The sequence below is a fragment of the Corythoichthys intestinalis genome, chromosome 7 (genome assembly GCF_030265065.1).
Source record: "Corythoichthys intestinalis isolate RoL2023-P3 chromosome 7, ASM3026506v1, whole genome shotgun sequence".
Classification (NCBI taxonomy): Eukaryota; Metazoa; Chordata; class Actinopteri; order Syngnathiformes; family Syngnathidae; genus Corythoichthys; species Corythoichthys intestinalis.
The window spans coordinates 55110183-55133837 of record NC_080401.1 but is presented as its reverse complement, the minus strand read 5'-3'; the positions used below and the strand labels follow the sequence as shown (position 1 = coordinate 55133837).

The 23655-nt window shown below is 40.2% G+C and overlaps 1 protein-coding gene across 3 annotated transcripts in view; it reads right to left on the bottom strand.

Annotated features, from left to right (window-relative positions):
* The window catches only part of LOC130918916 (cyclin-dependent kinase-like 5), a 92867-nt gene that overhangs the window by 15722 nt on the left and 53490 nt on the right, over positions 1-23655 (bottom strand). For all 3 annotated transcript variants that reach the window (XM_057841157.1, XM_057841159.1, XM_057841160.1), the window contains exons 4-12: positions 23510-23555; positions 21353-21489; positions 19592-19712; positions 16634-16693; positions 12564-12654; positions 7138-7327; positions 3656-3736; positions 3423-3586; positions 2362-3337 (exon numbers count right to left, since the gene is read on the bottom strand). In XM_057841157.1, the coding sequence (XP_057697140.1) occupies positions 2362-3337; positions 3423-3586; positions 3656-3736; positions 7138-7327; positions 12564-12654; positions 16634-16693; positions 19592-19712; positions 21353-21489; positions 23510-23555 (1866 nt within the window). The remainder of the gene's footprint in view (positions 1-2361; positions 3338-3422; positions 3587-3655; positions 3737-7137; positions 7328-12563; positions 12655-16633; positions 16694-19591; positions 19713-21352; positions 21490-23509; positions 23556-23655) is intronic.

The window sequence follows — 23655 nt, the reverse complement described above, 5'->3', positions numbered from 1 at the left end:
CTTCTGGAGTGAGTTTGCTGCACTGAAAGTAAAGGGGCCGAATAATATTGCACGCCCCACTTTTCAGTTTTTTATTTGTTAAAAAAGTTTTAATTATCCAATAAATGTTGTTCCACTTCACGATTGTGTCCCACTTGTTGTTGATTCTTGACAAAAAAATTAAATTTCATATCTTTATGCCTGAAGCCTGAAATGTGGCGAAAGGTTGCGAGATTCAAGGGGGCCGAATACTTTTGCAAGGCACTGTAGATGAGCAACAGAAGTGCCCAGTTTGCAGCACGTTAACCCATTCATTTTGTATGTGAGTGTAGTCATTTCCTGAGCTTTGGGAGGCTCGAAAACATTTATTTGTACTTAGGATTTAGTTTCCTAGCCTCGGAAAGGTGTCTTTTGCTGTCGTGCATCCGCCCACCCATCTTTGGCACTGAGCCAGCTCATGAGAAAAATTGGAATGCCTTTACTGGTCAGCGGTGAGAAAAAGGTTGGGGACCTCATGCCATAAACTATATGACCTCAAGAAACAGCAAACCTTACTGAACGCAGCACACAGGCAGGTCAATTGTGAACATGACTATTTTCAGTAAATGTGCCCAAAAACTTCTTTGCAATAAAAACAGTCTCATGCATCATGCATCCCAGCATGCATTCTGGCACTTGGGATGTAAATAATGTTCTTCGCTCATGTTCTGTGCTAATTTCTTCAGTTGCTATACCAGTTGTTTCATTACTTGCTTATAATGCCAGTTTGTTGTTATGTGATCATTTCAGTTTCGTTATGAAACCGTGATTTGTTATTGTTTGTCAATGTGAATGTAAGCAAGTGCAAAATTTCCCTCCCCGTCTCGTGAGCGCCACAATATAGAACCAAAATGCCATTTTAGTTGGGTCGTTCTTTTAATACCTCTAAGTTGCTACGGAGTATAAGTCGCACCCTCGGCCAAACTATGGGAAAAAAAAAACTAGGCCTGCAGCTATCGATTGTTTTAGTAGTTGATTAGTCGATAAGCTAGTTAGTCCGAATAATCGAGTAATTGGGATAAGGAACATAAAAAAAATAAAATACCTGGGCTGAGCCTCAAACCGCATCAAAGAATAAATAAATAAGGATCTAAGTACTACAACAACAGAACAATTGGCTAACTTACATAGCAAAAGTCCGCTAACTTAAATGCTATAAAATGCTAACATTTTTTACAATGTTCTTAAGAAATTGTTCAAACATATTTTCCCACAAAACGACGGCTAAAAACACATATAAACTGGGGCTGTCAAAATTATCGCGTTAACAGGCGGTAATTAATTTTTTTTAATTAATCACGTTAAAATATTTGATGCAATTAACGCACATGCCCCACTCAAACAGATTAAAATGACAGCACAGTGAAATGTCATCTTTTTACTTGTGTTTTTTGGAGTTTTGTCACCCTCTGCTGGCGCTTGGGTGCGACTGATTTTATAGGCTTCAGCACCCATGAGCATTGTGTAAGTAATTATTTACATCAACAATGGCGGGCTACTAGTTTATTTTTTGATTGAAAATTTTACAAATTTTATTAAAACGAAAACATTAAAAGGGGTTTTAATATAAAATTTGTATAACTTGTACTAACATTTATCTTTTAAGAACTACAAGTCTTTCTATCCATGGATCGCTTTAACAGGATGTTAATAATGTTAATGCCATCTTGTTGATTTATTGTTATAATAAACAAATACAGTACTTATATACCGTATGTTGAATGCATATATCCATCTAGTGTCTTATCTTTCCATTCCAACAATAATTTACAGAAAAATATGGCATATTTTATAGATGGTTTGAATTGCGATTAATTACAATTAATCAATTTTTAAGCTGTAATTAACTCGATTAAAATTTTTAATCGTTTGACACCCCTAGTATAAACTAAATTACGAATGCATTAAAAAACATTAGCTCCAGCTAAATGTTGGTCTTAACAGGGAGCACCTGGATTCAGCCATGTGAAATGAGTTATGTCATATTCACTGTTGCCACCAGAGGGTAGTGTATCCACCCAAATCAATAAAACTACTACTACTACTACAACGTCACTTTAATAAACGAATACTCGAAGCAGCAAAATTTAATTTGAATAATTTTTCTAATCGAATTACTTTAATTAATCGTTGCAGCACTAAAAAAAAACGCTATCTATAGTCCAAAAATACGGTCAACTATATCTGGGCCTCCCTTACTGTGGTGGAGAGGATTTTAGAGCTTTTTTAGAGATTTTACAAGGCCAAAGATGCGTTATTTAATATGTATGGTCCGGCTGATATCACCTGCGATAAACAAGGAGTGTTTAGCTTAGCTGATTTGAGTAGAGAGGCGAGACTGACCCGGCTCATGTCCTCCTCTCTGGAGGCCGAGTGGCGAGGCAGCGTCCGGTGCTGCAGCTGAGGAGACAACAGCTGCAGGCTGCTGGCACGGGTAGGCAACCCCTGTCCTACTAGTAGCCCCTCATCGCCCCCATGAGTCCTCTGATGGTCCCGCCGCACGTACATGGAGTGTCGGTGCGGCCTCTGCTGTGACGAGAAGGGACTGCTGTACCCCTGAGCGTAAGACTCACGTGGGGCCGACAAGGAGTGCGCGTGGCTACGGTCCCCGCCTCCGCCCTCGTTCGGGTCCGGGCCGTCCGGCGAGTCCTTGCGGCGGGCGGACGATCGTCGGTAGGAAGAGTCCAGAGTGTTGCTCTCGCGTTCGGCGCGCGTGCTCCCTCGGCGGTCAGAGCGCCGCACCGCCGGACTCCCGGGTGCCGTCAGGTCCAGGCAGCTGGATGGGAAGTAGCGGGCGGTGGGCTCGTCGGCATACAGGTGCACGTCGTTCAGGTTGCCCACCGACTTTGCGTCGCTGAGAGTCCCGTAGCTCTTGGACAGGTTCAGATAAGAAAACTTGGGCGCGGGGGCCTCCATGTAGCCGTGGCGGCCATGCTTATCCCCCGACTGGAGGGTGCTGGTCTTACCCTCCACGAAGGAGTGGCGGTGCTGCTGCGAGCGGAAGTTGGACTTGAGGTACTTAGCCCCCGGCCCGTCGGAGCCTTTAGGGCTGGGACTGACGTCGAAGTCGCCCTTGTTGGCCTCGGCGGGGCTGAGCAGGTGGGGAAGTTCCACGCCGCAGGACGCCGAGTGGTTGAACATCTGCGGACCGTAGTTCTTGGGATGCAGCGTGGGGCTCAGGTTGATGGGCGTCGGCAGGTTGCCGTTGAGGAAACCGCCGCCCTCGCCGCTGTTGCTGTGGAGGTCCTCGTGGCGTGGCAAGCTGGAGCAGTCACGCGTGCTGGAGCGATGGCTGCCTGAGCTCTTTAGGCCGTGACTCCTAGGCAAGGACAAGACAGTAAATTAGCAGTTTCATCAATTGGCAATTACGTGGCTCTAAAAAACTAAACGAGTTTATCTCTAACCTGCTGGGGGTGGTGTCTCCATGGTGAGGCTTCCTCTTGGAGGAGCGCACTGGCGTAGGCGTGGCAGGTCCGGGCCGCTCCACCAGCCGAAGAGTCTGAAATGTGTGGTGGTTGAGGCTCTGCTCCGTCAGGAAACGCTCACCGGGGTTGAGCAAGAGAAGGCTCTGGAATGCACAAAACATTGAACATTGAGTCGCAGTCTCCTGAATCTCTGTTATGACAGTACCAAGTACCTTCAGCAGGTCCAGCAAGGCCCCGCCGATGATTCCCAGGTATCTGCGCTCCAGTGTTTGCGGGTGATTTACAGTAGGGAACTGAGAAGGATAATAATAATAATGTATTGATGCTTTACATCGCATTATTCTTTCACTCAACACTAGAAAGTGGTAAGCTACTACTTTAGCCACAGCTGCCCTGGGGCAGTCCAACAGAAGCGAGGTAGCAAATTTGTGCCATTGGCCCTTCTGAAGACGATTTCACATAGGCAAGTAGAGTTAAGTATCCTTCATTACATGCACACATTTATTCATATTAAATACTGATCAGAATAAAAATGATTCACAGTACGTACACACCCCATTCGGAATATTCCCACCCGATCAAGCCCATTCCAATCAAAATATTATTCCAAAGGACAAGAGTGGTTAATGTCAATTGATAAGCCGAACGGCGCGCGTGAAAATATTCCAAAATTTCGGAACAAACAGTCTGTTGCATCGGTACGTTTTTTTCCCGGAAGCTAGTAGAACCATGGCAAACAAAAGACATGGCAGGCGTGAAACAGTATTCGAACACCTTTCTATTAGCTAGAATTTTTAGCCTCAAAGACCTGTTAGTCATCTTTAAAAAGTTCAACTCTACTCCACTTATTCTCCTAAATTCTCCTGTTTGAAGCTGTTAGCTGCATATAAACACCTGTCCTTCCCATATAATCAAGACTCCAATTAATAAAATTGTCCAGACCAAAGAGCTGTCCAAAGACAGAATTGTAGACCTCTACAAGGCTGGAAAGGGTTACGTGGCAATTGCCAAGTAGCTTGGTGATATAAGATCCACTGTTGGAACAATAATTAGAAAATGGAAGCTAAACATGAAGATCAATCTTCCTCAGACTGGGGCTCCATGCCAGATCTGCCTCGTCGGGTCTCAATCAGGGGTTAATTTGATTTGACCTCTTGATTTGGGGGGGGGGGGGGGGGGGGGTTGTTGATAGCTTCCTCCCCTTGATTGTGGCAACAATAAGAAAAACAAAATAACAGCGGACTGCCGCCACATTCGACCGCCAACTTTTGCTTCTCGCCTGTCTCCCTCTCGCTTCCTACTACCTCACAGCTCTCCAGCGTCTCTTAAAGGGACAATGCATAGTTACGGACATTACAGAAACAGAAAAAAAATAATAATATGCATAAATTGATTTACAAAACAAAATCCCAAGAATTGCATGTTGTTTATAAAAATTAAACGGCAGTTCAAAGACCGAGATTTGTTGATGCACTGAAAAGCTGGATCCAACAAATCACGCCCCTGACATGACATAAAAAAAAAAAAAAATTTTAAACTGGAAATTTGCGGCATCTGGGGAGCAAGCTGCCAGGATCAAACGGTATTTCAATATGCCAAAAAGACAGTTGCATTTAATGTCTTTTTTCAAAATGAAGGAAGATGGTTCAAATAGACTCAGAAAAGCAACAACCGGAAATTAGGGCAGCTGCAGTGATCATGCTAACGGGAAGGACCAGGTGCAGAAGGACGCTAGCGCCGCAGCTAGCCAGGTTCACAGACAGTCAGCCAAGCCGGGGCAGGAGGCTGCTACCGTGGCAGCGGCTGGTCAGGTTCAGCACCACCCGGAGTGGGGGCCAGCTACAGTGCCAGCAGTCAGTCTGGTGGACCACCAACAGCCGAAGTAACAGGCCAGTACCCTCAAGGGAAATTCGAGTTTGGGCAGCACAACTTGTAAGGCGGTGGCAACTTTGGGGCCAGACAAGACATTGGGGAAGAAACTCGCAAAAGAGGTGGTTTGGTTATAATCTCAATTTTTTTTTTTTTTTTTTTAGTTAGACTGTACGTTACGACAGTTACGACGTTAGACTGTATGTAAGTCCCACCTGTGGTTATGTGGGCATTTTCCCATGCTTTGCAGAGTATAGCCTAAATAATTGTAAATTGTTGTCATATCATTTATACCATGGATATTATCCGAAATTGAGGCTTGTAAATCCCACAGCATGGCAAGTGGGAATTTGCGTGTTGTTTTCAGCACCATTTTCTGTGTATGTTCCGGGACCTGTGCCCGTCTCGTCATCCCTCCGCTGTTATATGTACTTTGCGTTCCGGCACCTTATGATTTACAAATTAAGCGCTGGTCTCAATGATCCTAAGAATGAGGAAAAATCAGCCAAGAACTACACAGGAGGAGCTGGTCAATGACCTAAAAGGAGCAAGGATCACCATTTCCAAGCTTACTTTTGGTAATACACTAAGATGTCATGGATTAAAATCATGCATGGCACGGATGGTTACCCTGCTTGAACCAGCGCGTGTCCAGGCCCGTTTTAAGTTTGCCAATGACCATTTAGATGATCCAGAGGAGTCATGGGAGAAGTTCATGTGGTCATATGATATCAAAATGGAACTTTTTGGTCTTAATTCAACTCATATTGTTTGGAGGAAGAAGAATGATGAGTACCATCCCAAGAACACCATCCCTTCTGTGAAGCATGGGGGTGGTAGCATCATGCTTTGTGTGTATTTTTCTGCACACCGTGTTTCTCAGTGACAGCCCAGAAATGAGATCCAGCCCAGAAAAGATCTGTGTGGAGCAGTGGCGCAAAATCCATGCTGCAGTCTTTGCAAACCTCGTGAAAGGTTGCAAGAAACGTTTGACCTCTGTAATTGTAAACAAAGCCTACTGTACCAAATATTGACATTTATTTTCCAAAGTGTTCATATACTAATTTGCAGCAGTATAATAGAAATAAATTGCTAAAAAAAACATACACTGGGATTTCTTGATCTTAGATGGTCACTCTGAAAAGTTCAAATCTGCCCATCATTTCTAAGTGGGAGAACTTGGGCTTTCAAATATTTATTTTCCTCACTGTATATGTAGCAGAAAATCAGAAAAGCGAAGGCTTATTTTTCCAGGAACTTCGATGCCAAAATGTCCTTCCAATTTTAGACTAACTCATACATGAACATGAAAAACATTCATCCATGATGGTGGCCCTGTTTTATCCTCATCGCACTTGCAGTGTCAATGTACCAAGTTGAGAAGAGCCAAGAGACGACGGCGCAAATTAGTCTTTGTTCCCTCGGGAGAACGCGCAACAATGGAGAGCGCTTGATGTTTATTCACGTCCACTCCGTGCCGGCAAAATTTTTTGACATTTAAAAATGTCTCTTGTCGAGCTTAATAGGGATGTGGGGGTGTGGAGAAAACCGCGAGACCATCGGGGATTGACAAAGAGGAGTAATTTGCAAAGTGATCATTATGCATCCCTTAGGCGTGGGCACGCAAGAGAAAAAAGAAGGGCGGCCAAGCTTGCAGGACACATGATACACAGTGACTCACTGCGATCCAATCATTCACGCCGCATCCAGGGGAGTAATACTAAAAAAAAAAATAACAAATGAGCTGCGGAGTAAGATGGAGTGAAAAGGAGGAGTGATGGAAAACTGAGGCGAGACGGCGGTTTTTTTTTGTTTGTTTTTTTACCCGTAGTCCGTGGAAGCGAGGGTTGCTATAGAAGAGCTTCATCTGCTCGGGAGGGAGAGGCCCAAGAACTTTTTGGATGGTGAAGAGCTGGTCGATTTCGCTCTCGCCCGGGAAGAGGGGCTGCCCGTCGCTCAGCTCGCCCAGGATGCAACCCACCGACCACATGTCCACCGCCTTGCCGTACGGCGCCCTGAAGAAAAAGTATCGATGCTGAAATGTTGTATCTGGATTAGGGCTGCAGCTATCGAATATTTTAGTAATCGAGTAATCGACTGAAAATTCTATCGATTAATCGAGTAATCGGATAAAACAAATATATTTTTAGGTGAAGAGCAATTATAGATATACATGAGAAAACAAGACATTTTCAGTCAATCAATGTCTTTATTTTTGATGTATATTGTTGAAAACAGCCAAAAATTGCATCTCAGATGTAACTAGAATTTAAAAAAAAAAAAAAAAAAAGACTAATTCACTCTATGTATATACACACACCTAAAAATGCCTTTACGCTTGATAACACACATCACTTAAAAGTTAGGATTTTTTCCCACGTTTTTCAATTGAAGTTTTATTTGTGTCAAGCCATTTTTAAGTTCTAGTAAAGTTTTAAGTTAGTCTAAACTGTAAGTCCTGATAGGATTTTGAATTTTTGCAGTGTTCAAAATAAATGTATGATACAGGCTGTATTGGAGCACATTAGGGACTAGTGCTACTTGGTGTTTTATCCAGCAATGACTACTGAGCTAAAATTGATAGTTAGCATTATTGAGTTTTTATTTGACACCCTCATCACTCCACAACGCTACGTTATGTTAAAGCCTGTATGTAAGACACGTTAGCCACGCATCGAAAGTGGTCTTAATTAATATAAACCTAGCCCTCCGCAGGGCTAACGTTACGTGAGCTAGTAGTGACAATAACGTTAATCATATATATTAGCGCTTAGCGCTCTTTTTTAGCGCTTAGCGCTCTACTGCTTAAGATGGCGGCTGTTTGCTAACGCTGCCCAGACGCGGCCTAGTCTGTCAATTCGCATCTAGTTCAACATACGTGTGATCTCTATGAGACTCATCAGATGCTAGCTGCAACTAACGTAGCATGTGCAGGCTAGTATTTAGCAACGTCAGCATCGTTTGTAGCGGCTGTCTGCTGCATTAAGTAATTTTTTTTTGCTTCTTCCACTACGCACGTGACATCAGCGCGTTGTCCCGCATTAAAAGTAGTCCGAGCAAAACGTGATGCTTAGAGCTGTCAAAATAAACGATTACTCGAGGTGAATAAAATTACTCGGATCAGTTTTTAAACTCGAGTTACTCGAGTATTCGTTTCAGCTCTAATCCGGATATTTGATTGCCAAAGTATCGCTACTCATTGATTTGTTTTTACAAAACCATAGGTCACCAGAAATTTTGTTGTAATTGGGTAAAATTGATTTTGCGGTACTCTTCGATAGTAATGGAGTATATTTTAGGTATTTTCCTCGTTTACTCATTGGCTGTCATTGATGGTGTGAAGATTTCTACCATAATTTAAGGTAGCTACAGCTCCCATAATTTTGAATCCCGCAGTTTATAGTCCAGTGTGGCTAATGTGTTGATTTATTTGGGTTAATAGGTAATGCTTTAATTGACAGTAGCGTCACAAGACTGTCTTAAGACATTATCATCGGCATTACGGAATGCTTATGACATATGTCATTAAATGTCATCTGGAAAATTATGGCACTAACTCCATTTATGTCCAGCTCGGACCCTTTACATCTATTCAAAAGTGAGCTACAGTGCCCTTCATAATTATTGGCAACCATGGTTAAGATGTGTTTTTTAGCTTCTAATAATTTTTTTAATTCAAATAATATGGGAATTTAATGGAAAAAAAGAGAAAAATCCAACCTTCAATACAAGTGCATTTATTCAGTGGGGGAAAAAAATCCCACATAAAGAAATAATTATTTGACATCAAATAATGTGTGTCACAATTATTAGCACTCCTGGTGTTAATACTTTGTACAACCCCCTTTTGCCAACAAAACAAGGTCTGGGGACTGAGGTGGCCATGGGAGGAGCTTGATTTTGTGTCTGGTGAACCATTTCTGTGTAGATTTGGCCATATGTTTAGGGTCATTGTCTTGCTGAAAGACCCAGTGACGACCCATCTTCAGCTTCCGGGCAGAGGGCAACAGATTTGGATTTAAAATGTCCTGGTATTTCAAAGCATTCATGATGCCATGCACCCTAACAAGGTTCCCAGGGCTTTTGGAAGCGAAACAGCCCCACAGCATCACTGACCCACCCCCATACTTCACAGTGGGTATGAGGTGCTTTTCAGCATGCGCATCTTTCGTGGCACGCCAGACCCACTTAGAGAGTTTGTTGCCAAAAAGCTCAATCTTGGTCTCATCTGACCAAAGCACATGGTCCCAGGCTTCCATTGAGAAAAAAATTATTAGAAGCTAAAAAACACATCTTAACCAGGGGTGCCAATAATTATGAAGGGCACTGTAATTTGCTGGATGACCTTAAATAACCTCTGTTATAAGCATTCATTAATGCTCATGACAGTGTCATGTCATAATCATTGTCTTATGGCGCCACTGCAAAACAGAGTTTTACCAAATACCATATCTAGCAATTAATGAAACAACTAGAACAGTAACTGAAGAAATAATTTGCACAGAACATGAATTTTGATTATTATTTACATCTGTAGCGCTGCAATCCATGCTAGGAGGCATGTTGGATGACAACAGTGTTGACAGTAGGTGGCAGCAGGCAGTGCACGTGCACTGGAGTTGCTTATTAAAGTCAATGATGTTGACAGATGTTTGTCTTTGATCTTTCCAGAGTCACGGGCTTCAAAAGCGTTTTTGTTAAACAGTTGCTGTGGCAACTCATTCTGTGTAAGTGAGAGGATTTGAGTAAACTCAATGAAGTGCTGCCATGGAACAGACAGGCTCTTTGTGCGCATTGTGCGAGCGGGGGAATAAGGAAGCGCGCGCTGGAATGAATGTGTATGTGTGTGTGGTGACGTTCGAGGCAGCCGGACGTGTTGTGTTCGTGGCAATAAACACCACATGTTAAAAGTGATCCTAAGCAGTTTGTAATTTCCACATGTCACTCCAAGAGTCATAGCCAAGGGAGGTAAAAGAAGCATTTAATAAAGTACTATTCTTGTTTAAAAATAATTCGGTGGGACAGTAACATGTTGAAAAGTTAGCATAAGTATTATATTTGAAGTGCTGAAAAACCTTTTTTGGGCTGTCAAATTTATTGCGTTAACAGGCGATAATTAATTTTTTAAAATTATTCACGTTAAAATATTTGACGCAATTAACGCATGCACGGAATGACTCGTTCATGCGTTAACTCGAACAGTTTACAATGACGCCGTTTTAGCACATTGGGAGGGAAAAGCCAGAGATGTTCGAGTGGACACAGGCGTTCATTGACAATCAGACCATCTTTTTCTTAACATGGTTAATTGAACACAATGCATAACATATTGTATTCCATTTGCAGCCACCACTGACAGTCATGGTTGCCCAACCTCCCATCATGCATTCGGGCAGATGAGGAGACGTTAATTTTCTTAACATGCCTAATTGAACAAAAAAAGTAGAACAAACGTTTTGATTGGCATCGAGTTTGTTTAATCAGAAGTCACAACCTTACAAACTCACAACGAGGTCAAAAGAGGTCCAAAGCCTCAACGTTAACTGTGGCAATAAGTGGCAAATACACAAGAATGTGTAACATTTTACTGAAACATTTTTCTAATAGAAATAAAAAATATTGGTATATATTGGCATATAAGTCGTTGTTCTGCCTTTGGCAATATGTGTTAAGCAGGGGTCCCCAAACTTTTTCCTGTGAGGGCCACATAACTTTTACCTTCTCTGATAAGGGCCCAGGGTCAGTTTGTAACAGAAAAGGTGTGACGATTTGCGGGAGTGCCTAAATGTAAAAATGTATTGTTTTTCAGAAAGCCACAATCAAATAACCCTTTCTGGATTCTTCATGGAACAAAAGTAAATAAAATAAAAATAATAATATAATAATAACACTATTCATTAAAAAGATAATAACCAAATAACCCTCTCTGGGTTCTTCACAGAAAAAAAACTAGGAAAAAAATAACACTATTGGGGGGAAAAAAAAAAAAATTGTTCAGGGGGCCGGACCAAATGTGGAGGCGGGACGGCCGTACTTTTGGGATATTACACTTTAACAGTTAAAGTGTATTATTTACCATTATATTGAAATGCATGCCTTTTAGTTTTTATGGTGCTTTCACGCTCAAGTGGGGGGCGCCCTTGCGCTTCCTCACGCGAAGAACAACGCGCTCACGTGAAGAATAGCGCGCTTACACTCCAAGAAGAAGTGCCGCATCCAAGCGAGTGAGCGAGTTAGTGAGAGTGGGAAACACTGCTACGAGCCTACGTTCTTTGTTAATGTTTGTAAACTATCTAGAGGCAACGCCTGTATGTATCGGTGGTTTGAACGATGTGCTAATGCTAGTGAACGCATGCTAACTGTTTGTGTTATTATTGTATTAGCAGCTAATCATCGCTGATTTACGTTGATGCAAACCTGTTTGTTATTGGGGACGAAATTAATTTGTTTCATTTCTATTTTTAAGTTTCACTCTTCAAGTGATGGTTGAATAAAGTCAGCAAAATTATACAAACGTCTTCTGCATCGTCATTTGGGAGTTTAGCTAGCTGTATAGCCAGGACTGAGCCTACGTGCTGTCATTGTTATGTTTCCGGCTGCAATGCTCATGCTAAACCATCGTAGCCTTTCATTTTCACCCTCTTTCCTGGTGAAGTGTAGCCAAACTTTGGAACGAGTGGTTCTTGGCGCCATGCTAGTTTGATGCGTCTGGACAACATGACATGTCGCGACGCAATACGCGTCTTTAGGAATCGTTAAAGGGATCGTTAAGGCTTTTTCATTGTGATGTCAAGGCCTCGAAACACTAGGAACCGGTTCGGAATTGGAATTGGATTTCGATTCCCATCCCTCGTCTTGTCTGTGTTTTCCACCTTAGACATGATACTGCGCTACTTTGCGGTTTTTCACTTATCAAGGCAGGTTCATGTCCCCATTATCCGAATTATTTTTTGGGGAGTTAAATTTTTAGTAAACGTCGTCTAAAACTAGACGAAATTAGTCTTGAGTTTCCGTCAACAAAAACTAGTCGTAGACAAACACATTTTGAGATGACTAAAATATGTCTAAGACTAATAAGTATTATCGTCCAAAAGACTAAGACGAAAATTAAAAGGGCTTCCAAAAATAACACCGGCTACTAATGTATATTTTACATTACTATACAATGAGGTACAGCATTTTCCCCAACTGCAAACCAAAAAAAAAATATTTGTTTCAAAATGAATTATGAGTGTTTCTTGATGTACATACCCAAGAAGGAGCTCCGGCGAGCGGTACCACCTCGTGGCCACATACTCGGTGTAGTTGGCGTCCGTCCCCTCAGAGAGATTTCGCGCGAATCCTGGCAAGAGAAGACAAGATGAGGCCAGATAGTAGCGACCGGTACGGAACACTGTGTCCTCATTAAGATATAAAATGGGTCAAACCGTAAGGGAAATAAACTATATGCTAAGCCTGGACGATAATTACATTTTATCGATTAAAGATGCGTTATTAAGTCTTTTTACAAGGAGGGATGTAGGAATATCTGAAGTTTTTTTTTTTTTAATACAAGGTAAACTCGTTGTCTGCCATTGGCCAGTTTTTTAACATACATTTCACCTATTTAATTTCTTATTTATTAATACAAATCAACATTATTTTTTTTAATCCTACCATTTTTGTCAAACATATATGTATTTCATTTACCATTTAATTAATCAATCAATAAATTAAAAAAAAGTAATATTGCTTGTCATTTTTCAAAAATATGTTTCATATCATTTACATTGATTTGGTTCATTATTTAATCGTGATTTTCAGTTTTTTTTTTTTTTTTACTTATATCGATATATTTTTTTAATCAAAGAATACTTTTTTTTAAATAAAATAAGTGCTGCAAGTTATTTTAAAACATATTTGATATTTAATTTAATTTACCAATTATAAAAAAAATACTTGAGCTGTCAAAATTATCGCGTTAACGGGCGGTAATTAATTTTTTAAATTAATCACGTTAAAATATTTGACGCAATTAACGCACAAATGCCCCGCTCAAATAGATTAAAATGAGAGCACAGTGAAATGTGTACTTGTTGTGTTTTTCTGAGTTTTGTCGCCCTCTGCTGGCGCTTGGGTGCGACTGATTTTATAGGCTTCAGCACCCATTATCATTGTGTAAGTAATTATTGACATCAACAATGGCGGACTGCTAGTTTATTTTTTGATTGAAAATTTTACAAATTTATTAAAACGAAAACATTAAGAGGGGTTTTAATATAGAATTCTTATAACTAACATTTATCTTTTAAGAACTACAACTCTTTCTATCCATAGATCGCTTTAACAGAATGTTAATACTGGTAATGCCATCTTGATTTATTGTTATAATAAACAAATACAGTACTTATGTACCGTATGTTGAATGTATATATCCATCTTGTGTCTTATCTTTCCATTCCAGCAATAATTTATTGAAAAATATGGCATATTTTATAGATGGTTTGAATTGCGATTAATTACGATTAATTAATTTTTAAGCTGTAATTAACTCGATTAAAAAATTTTAATCGTTTGACACCCCTAAAAAATACATATAGCTAATTATAAAAGGTCATGTTGCCAGTCCTGTTTTGATAATATATTGTTGATCGTACATAATATTGTATTTTTCATTTATTTATTTCATCATTTCTTAAAAACCTACAACTAAAAAACCAAAAAAAAAGAATTTTGCAAGAGCTCACAATAAGAAAATGAAATAAAGTTGTGGGTGAAAAAAAAAAAAAATTGGAGATTTCATTCCAAGGCCATATCAGCATGTAGAATTAGCATGTGCTTATCCTATATGTGTTCCATGGCCAACACGGCCCCCCGTCTCGCGCAGCAGATTGCCCGCGTGATGTTTACCGTCGCCTGTCCCTCCTCGTCCGGTCGCCAGATTGGCGCAAAGCTCGATCTCAGCCTGACACGCTGCAACACGCTTCATGAATTGAGGCGTATGTGAACCCAACGCGAAAATAACGAGTGAGATAGTCGGCCGCACGTGGCTCACTGCTAGGGTTGCCAACCATACCTTGAGAAATGGATTTGTTCCATATTTAGAAACAAAAGTACGCGTCCCGTATTGAGGTTTCAAAAGACGTGGTTTGTCCCGTATTATCGTGAAACTGGAAAATAGTGTCTTATTTGTAGAGGGAACGAATACTGCTCTGGTGCCTTACAAGAAACTCATTCCCCCGCCTCTCCTGCTTTTTTGACGAATGAGCTGACGGAAGAATGACAGTACGAAAGGTCGAAGGTCCCAGTCAAAGGCTTTTAATGGAAGGCTTTTGGTCAAAATCACCATAGACCACTAACAGAGATGTTTTTGCCAATGCGTGTGCCAATGTAGAGTTTTCAAAAGTCAAGGTTGGAACTCAATAGGAGTGAATGGAAGGTTTTTTCCACATTATATTTGGAGTGATCATTTGCGAAAATGCTATTGCTGAGGGGACTTTGACCGAACGAAGTTGTTTAAAAATATATATTTATTTAAATAAATAAAAAAACACCAGTAAAACACACATACACACTAAAAGGATCAGGACCTTGAGGCTTAAATTATTTTAATTGTTTTACTTTAATGATGATATTATTTCAAATCAACCAGGGTAGATGTTAATTTTGATTCAGTTATCAGTACAACATAGTAGAAGTATCCTGTAGAGTAGAAGTAGAGTACAAGTATCAGTATAAGTATCAGTAGAGTAAGGTTAGGTAAGGTTAGGGTATTGTAGAGTAGGGTAGGGCAGGGTAGGATATTGTAGGGTAGGTTAGGCTAGGATAGGGAAATGGTAGGGTAAGGTAATGTATGGTGGGGTAGTGTAATATAGGGTAGGTTAGGGTAGGGTAAAGTAAGGTAGGGTAATGTAGGGTAGAGTAGGGTAGGATAATGTAAGGTAGGGTAGTGTAATGTAGGTTAAGATATTGTAGGATAGGGTAATGGAGGGTATGGTAGGGTTGGATAAAGTAGGGTAAGGTAATGTAAGGTAGGGTAGGGTAATATAGGGTAGGTTAGGGTAGGGTAATGTAGTGTAGCGTAATGTATGTAGGTTAGGATATTGTAGGATAGGGTAATGTAGGGTAAGGTCGGGTAGGAAAATGTAGAGTAGGGTAATGTGAGGTAGGGTAATGTGAGGTAGGGTAGGGTAATGTAGGGTGGGATAATGTAGGGTAAGATAATGTAGGGTAGGGTAATGTAAGGTAGGGTAGGGTAGTATAGGGTAGGTTAGGGTTAAAGTTGCACCGATACCGATACCAGTATTGGCAGGGGGCGCCGATCCGTCCCGAATTGGTGGTATCGGTATCGACGAGTACCAACATTTAGGGCGCCGATACCATCTACTGGCATCACTTGAATGCAAATGTACTGTCCGCCCCACGTGAGCTAACTTCCCAAAACCCGATGCATGACATCTGTATGTCTTTGTCTCGAAATTACCAAACGAAATGAACTCCTTAGTCTTCAATTTTAAGGATGTAAACTACAACGCATAACAGCGATGTTACGCTGCTCATCTAACATGGCATTCACAAACGATTAGCATGCGTAAGCTAACGCCTGCTGTTATAGCGCCGATGGGATCAGAAAGCTTAAAACCGTGGGAGACTAAGCAAACTCATGGTTTCATGATGAACAATGAGTGGCAAATTAAGGGTAGGGTAGTGTAATGTAGGTTAGGATATTGTAGGATGGGGTAATGTAGGGTAGGGTAGGATAATGTAAGGCAAGATAATGCCTTAATAAAATAGGGTAATATAGTGTAGGTTAGGGGAAGGTAGGGTAGGATAATGTGGGGTAGGGTAATGTAGGGTAGGGTATCAGGATCAATAGAGTAGAAGTATCAGTAGAGTAGGGAAGGTTGGGGTATTGCAGGGTAGGGTAGGGTAGGATAATGTAGGGTAGGGTAGGGTAGATACTTTATTGATACCCACAGGGGAAATTCTGGTGTCCTTTATATATTGTATTGTATATTTTGTGTTAAAAAATACATTGCTTATAATTATGTTTTCGCTGTGCTTATATCACTCAAATATGTACCAAATGAATTTAGGGTTGAGTAAAATTATTACCATATTAATAATTATTGAAGAAAAAATTTGAATCTTCACATATAAAAAAAAAATAAAAAAATTAAAGGGTGATGGTTATCGGACCGGCCTGCTCTACCAACGAGGCGTCCCTTTTTTTTTTTTCTTTTCAGGAAGTTGGCGACCCTACACAGAGCAGATAATCAAACTGTGCCAGTTTCATCCAAATATAACCTGTGAGCTAAAATTACAGTTGGACCGCGGCTCACCGAAATCGCACAACTTCAGGACGTCATCAGAGCTGATGAGAAGGTTTTCCGGCTTGATGTCTGAGGAAAGAGAAGACGACACGTAACTTAAGGACCCCGTCACACGCAGTAAGTGTCTAAATGCCCTAAGAGATTCCAGCTAAAACGAGCCAGCAATTAAAGAAACATGAAAATTCACAGATTGCAAAGCGGGGAAAAAGCCTGACTTATTCATAAAGGACAAACCCGAGCAAGCATAAGGAGTCGTATGTGAGCGCGGGGAGATCCCAGCGGCCATTTGGACGGCCGAGTGCCATCTGGCTTCCTGCTCCTTCGCAGTAAGCTCCCGACTTCCAAGTTGGAATAAAGGAATATGAAGATAAACTCACTAAAATCGTGTTGCGTACCTTAAATTCCATACTATTCCACAATACAACTAATGAACAAGAAAAACAAGCTCTTTGCATTCTTCTGCTGTGAATTGGAGTTCATCACTAGTAGACGTCCAATCTATTTGAACTGGGAGGGTGGCAGCAAATTTTTTTTAATTAAATGAACTTCTCACAGGGCTAATTATAACTTGTATATAAATATCAGTCTTTAAACTCGAGCAATTTTTTTTCGCTCGGCAGTCAGGGCATCGAAACAAGGAATCGAAATTTTAAAATTCAAACGATTCCGGGAGCATCGGAGTGTTAGAACTGGTTCCCATCGATGCACGATGCCCAACCCTAATTATGAAGTCTATGACCTAGCAGAGCAGCCTTTTCGTAATGTGAATATATATTATTCTTAATCTGGAAAACACTCTTAGCTAGCCTTAACTTGTTCATATGCAATGGTGCTAGCAATCGGACAAATCCTTAGGCGACAATAAAAACCTTGAAACAGTTCGCTTATCAGCCTCATCGTTGCAAGCTGTAGATGTCCGTTCTTTTGAAACTGTCAAAACGCCAGCCTTAATTTGCTCTTCTGTAATGGCACAAAGCATCCGACGCACTAATATAATCCCTCTTGTGCCTAACAAAATCAACCAGCTAGTACCTTGTTAGCATGGCAGCATCATTGTAGCAAACCATGGATATCCAAATCCCCATTGTGTCTAACAAAATCGGTGAGCAGCCTTTCAGCATAGCAGCTTCACTGTAACAAACTGTGGACATCCAAAGCACTCATGCTTACCATGAAGTGGTACCAAATGGGTTTTCTTAACAACAAACTGTACATACTTTTAAGTAATTCACCTTCTCACAAATGTGGCCTCGGGAATGCTTGCGCTAAAAGTGCTTTGGACAATATGCTCCGAATGTGCGCTATTACACTCAGAAACTCAAGTGTTGTTGAAAAGTAGGTAGAGACTGAATACACCCTAAGTGCTAATATCACTATGACGCTAAGTAAAATGAATTAATGAATGATTCATTCATTAAATATAAAACAAGAAAGCACAACACTTGTTAGCCTGTAAAAATCCATCATTGAGCTGCTTTGTTATTAAAGCCACGGGTTCTAAGATTTTTTTTTTTTATTACTTTCTGTAAAACGTAAGTTTAAATAAATGCAATTTCCATTTAGGAATAAGTTAGGACACCCCCACAATAAATCCTAAATTAATATAGCCAAGATCACACACAGGTGTATCACATCAGGTGCACATGATTAGAACATCATTACCCAGTGCTTTGAAGGAAGCTTGCCTTATTTAAACCACACATTTAGTTTGGTGTGCCCCTGACTGTTAAAGTGAGAGAAAACACCATGGTGAAACCAAAAGACCTGTCTGAGGCCTTCAGAAAGAAGATTGTAGACGCTTATGAGTCTGGTAAGATATTTGAAAAGAATTTAAATCAGTCATTCCATCGTCCGGAACATAGTCTACAAGTGGAAGAAATTCAAAACAACTGCCAACATGCCCAAGTCTGGCTGTCCAAGCAAGTTCACGCCGAGAGCAGACCGCAAGATACTAAAAGAAGTCACCAAAAACCCTAAAATGTCATTATGGGACCTACAGCAGGCTCTTGCTACTGTTGATGAGACAGTGCACCCTCTACAATCAGAAAAAGACCTCACAAGTTTAACCTTCATGGGTGGTGTCCAAGGAGGAAACCTTTGCTCTCCAAGAAGAACATGAAGGCCAGACTGAAGTTTGACAGCGTGAATGCAGACAAAGACCAGGACTTCTGGAATAAAGTTCTTTGCACAGATGAATCTAAAATTGAATTATTTGGACACCAGAACATAGTACATGTTTGGCGTAAACCCAATACAACATTCCAGGAAAAGAACCTCATACCAGCTGTGAAGCATGGAGGTGGAAGTGTCATGGTTTGGGGATGCTTTGCTACAGCAGGACCTGGCCAGCTCACCATAATAGAACCCACCATAAATTTTATTGTGTATCAGAGGGTGCCTGAGTAGCATGTGAGATCATCTGTGAAAAAATTTAAACTGAAGCGAAACTGGACCCTGCAACATGACAATGATCCAAAAGATACCAGTAAATCCACCAAGGACTGGCTCAAAAGGAAGAAATTGAGAGTCCTGGAATGGTCGAGTCAAAGCCCAGATCTCAATCCCATTGAGATACTGTGGGGTGACTTGAAACGGGCTGTACATGCAAGAAACCCCTCAAACATCTCACAGCTCAAAGTATTCTGCATAGTGGAGGAGTGGGGCAAACTTTCTTCAGACCAATGTCAAAGACTGGTAGATGGCTACAAAAAGCGTCTCCCTGATGTTATTTCAGCCAAAAGGGGTAAAACTACCTATTCGGTGGTCGGGTGTCCTAACTTTTTCCTCAGTTAGAATATGCATTATTGTTGATATATTTGGTTTAATGAGTAAAACAATTTTATATTTTGTTGTTTACCTGCAATTAAATCACTTTCTTTTCCAGAGATAAAGAAAAATAATATCAGAAATTGATAACATGACTGTAAAAAGAAGCCTTACAGTGCTTCAGTACAGAGTAACATTTACCTCGATGAACAATGTCATGCTTATGGCACCAATGAATAGCCTTGATCAACTGATAGATGTAGCTCCGCGCCTTCTCCGTGGGTACGCCATTGGGCAGCTCCTCCAGCAGCTCCAGCATGTTCTAGAGTGGTTCAAAAAGAAACACGTAGAAGAAAAGGTAGTGAGATTCACCTTTGGCACAGTTTTTTTTGGCAGCCCTTTTCGTGTTTTGGGCAAAAATACTTATTAGTCTCAGCCATATTTTAGTCAATTCCTAATGTGATCATCTTCGTCTCGTTTTCATTGACGAAAACTCGTCTAGTTTTAGTCGGCAGTTACTCAGAATCAAGTAAAACTAAAGGTTTCCAACAATTTCGAATCAACATTGACAGACGAGCACATATTGTAGCATCTACAAGGACAACGCCAACTCGGTGATGATAATACACACTCAGCAAGAAACTAGTACATTACTTTCAATTAATTATATCCATCCGGACGCCACGAACTTTATGTAAATATAAGTTGCCTGAAAGTTTAAGATGACGCTGGCCACGCTAAATGCTAATGCTAACGTGAATGCTATGCTAACGCTACGAGTTACATTTAGTGCGTGACAATCATGCAGCACAGACCTTTAAAGGCTAAAGCAACACATACATTGCGTCGGCTCGCTGTGTTGCCAAGATAAGAAAACAGATCTTACCGTGTGTTTCGAACAAGCAAGCCTGGAGCAGACACCGGTGTGCGTGTGTGTGTGTGCGTTGGGGTGTGGGGGGCACTCATGTCACATGAGTGACACAACCAAAAACCGCTACGATGCACGCTAACTACACATACATTAAAGGGGAACCTCGGACTTAGAGACTTGTAGGCTCTAATAAGCCACAATTGTTCTCTTTTACTAAAATATGTTATTAGAAACACTTAAAAATATTGCCATTGACTTTTTGCATGTGTTTCCCTCTCATACTTTTAAGCATTTTGTTGATCTGTTGACCACATTAGACATCTTACATATTTAAACCACCCTTATTTGATACCATTATGTTTAAATATTTTCATAAGGCATCTTTAGTATGTTGTCTGTATGCATCTAAACAAAAGCTGAAAGCGCACTGTAGTACTTTGGGTGTCAAATTCACCTCTTGTAGGACGTTTCGCCAGTGGAGCACATTTGGCAGAACACAGTTTTTTTTCCCTACTCTTGTCTCGTCTCATCCCATCTTTCCTACACATTTTGCTTTTGCTGCTATTTGTGTGAAATATCAACAGTGCTGTCATGCTCATTAATGTTCATCTTGGGTTCCAGTTGAAAGGGTTGAGCAGATGTTTACGTCGCGAGAGTCATACTCTGGAAGCCCGGCAGCCTAAGCATGTGACGTCACTGCCCTGCGACGTCAACAACAATGGCGACCTACTAGGTAAACTAATTTTACAAATTGTATAAAAACGAAAACATCAAGAGGGGTTTCAATATCAAATTATTTTGATTCGTAATAACGTTTATCTTTTAAGAGCTACAAGTCTTTCTATCCGTGGAGCCCTTTAAGAAAATGCCACACATTGTGGATATATGACGGAAACTATAGTGCATTTTAGTCACGTTCTCATCCTGTCAGACGAAATTTGGCATCTGTCTTGTTATGTTTTAGTCTCCCAAGACACCTTTCTAGCTCGTTATCGTCTCGTCATCGTTGTGAAAAAATATTCGGCGACGAAATATTTTTGTCATCTTCATCATCGAAAACAACCGACCTGTGGAAAGGAAAAACAACTCACCTTCTCCACGTACTCAAAGACGAGATAGAGCTTCCCTCTCCGCCGGAACGCTTCTTTGAGCTCCACGATGTTCTCCTGCTTGAGCGTGCGCAGCATCTTAAGCTCTCGCAGTGTTGTCTCTTTGACTTCTTCATTTTCTAAAGAAAGAAAGTTGAACTCTTGAGCCATCAATGGCAGCCAATGAATTAAACCCCGTGAAAATTGAATATATTAGATGAGGGGTCCCCAAACTTTTTCCTGTGAGGGCCACATAACTTTTCCCTTCTCTGATGAGGGGTCAGTTTGTAACAGAAAAAGTGTGACGATTGTAGGCGTGCCTAAATGTAAAAATTTATTGCTTTTCAGAAAGCCACAATCAAATAACTCTTTCTGGATTCTTCACGGAACAAAAGTAAATAAAATAAAAATGATAATAATATAATCTAATTAGGGCTGTCAAAATTATCGCGTTAACGGGCGGTAATTAATTTTTTAAATTAATCATGTTAAAATATTTGATGCACTTAACGCACATGCCTCGCTCAAACAGATTAAAATGAAAGCAAAGTGTAATTTCCACTTGTGTTTTTTGGTGTTTTGTCGCCCTCTGCTGGCGCTTGAGTGCGACTGATTTTATGGGTTTCAGCACCATAATTATTATTGACATCAACAATGGTGAGCTACTAGTTTATTTTTTGATTGAAAATTTTACAAACTTTATTAAAACGAAAACATTAAGAGGGGTTTTAATATAAAATGTCTATAACTTGTACTAACATTTATCTTTTAAGAACTACAAGTCTTTCTATCCATGGATCGCTTTAACAGAATGTTAATAATGTTAATGCCATCTTGTTGATTTATTGTTATATTAAACAAATACAGTACTTATCAAGCCTGAACGATATATCGTTTAAACATCGCCATCGCCATCGCAAGCACGTGCATTTTTTTTTTAATCCACATACGCCTTGCTTTCTGCTCTGCGCACAGCCTCACACCCTCCCTCTCCCAGCCCTTTGTTTCTCTCAGTCACTGCGGCACTTGCTTATTAAAGTTAACGATGGCTTTGATCTGGCCAAATAAACCATCTGTCAATCATCGTTTAACTTGTTAAACAGTTTCTGCAAGGAAGCCGCGCTGGATGAATGTGTTTGTGTGTGGAGATTTTGGAGACATATAAATGCCAGAAGTGATCATGAGTTTGAAATTTCTACATGTCACTCCAACTGTCACAGCTAAGGTAGATAAACAGAAGCATTTAATAAAGCCAAGCATTTATCTACTACAGTACTTTATTCTTGTTCAAAAATGATTTGGTTGGACAGTTATGTTTAAAACTGATCATAAATATGACATTTGAAGTGCCTGAAAACCATTTATTTATATACATTTTTTAAAATCACTTTGGGGGGAAAAGTGAGAAAAATTTTTAAAAAATTATATGCATCTCTTTCCAATGCTAAATCTGAATAAATACATTGAGCACAAAAAACACACACACACACACAAAAAAAAATGTGGGGCGTGGGGTGCACTACTTGGCGGTTTTTCACTTATCGCGGCGGGTTCTGGTCCCCATTAACCACGAAAAACGAGGGATCACTGTACACTGTGGTGATGGTGAGTCATCCAAAGTCTTTCCAAACAGCTACTCAAGTCATTTAGTGAAAATTTCTTTCAAAAAATATATATACATTTTTTTTAATATCGCAATATAATATCGCAATACACCACAAAGCCCCAAAAAATCGCAACAATAGTTTTTTATCGTTCAGGCCAAGTACTTATGTACAGTATGTTAAATGTATATATCCTCTCTTGTCTTATCTTTCCATTCCAACAATAATTTACAGAAAAATATGACATATTTTATAGATGGTTCGAATTGCAATTAATTACGATTAATTAATTTTTAAGCTGTGATTAACTCGATTAAAACTTCTAATCGTTTGACAGCCCTAAATATAATATAATATAATATAATATAATATAATATAATAATAACACTATTAATTAAATAGATAATAACCAAATAACCCTCTCTGGGTTCTTCACAGAAAAAGCCAGGAAATAAATAACACAAGTAAAAAAAATTTTTTTAAAACCAAATGTGGAGGCGGGCCGTAGTTTGGGGACCCCTGTATTAGATTGATAGCTTAAAACAACTCATCTTACCTTCACTGTCTTTGAATTTCTTAATAGCCACAATTTCGTTGGTGTCCTGCAAGAGAAACACACACACAAAAAAAAAAAACTCTCCTTCATATTCTGCTTGACTGTTACGATTACTTGAAAAGTGTCACCGAGACCCTCGCCCTGCT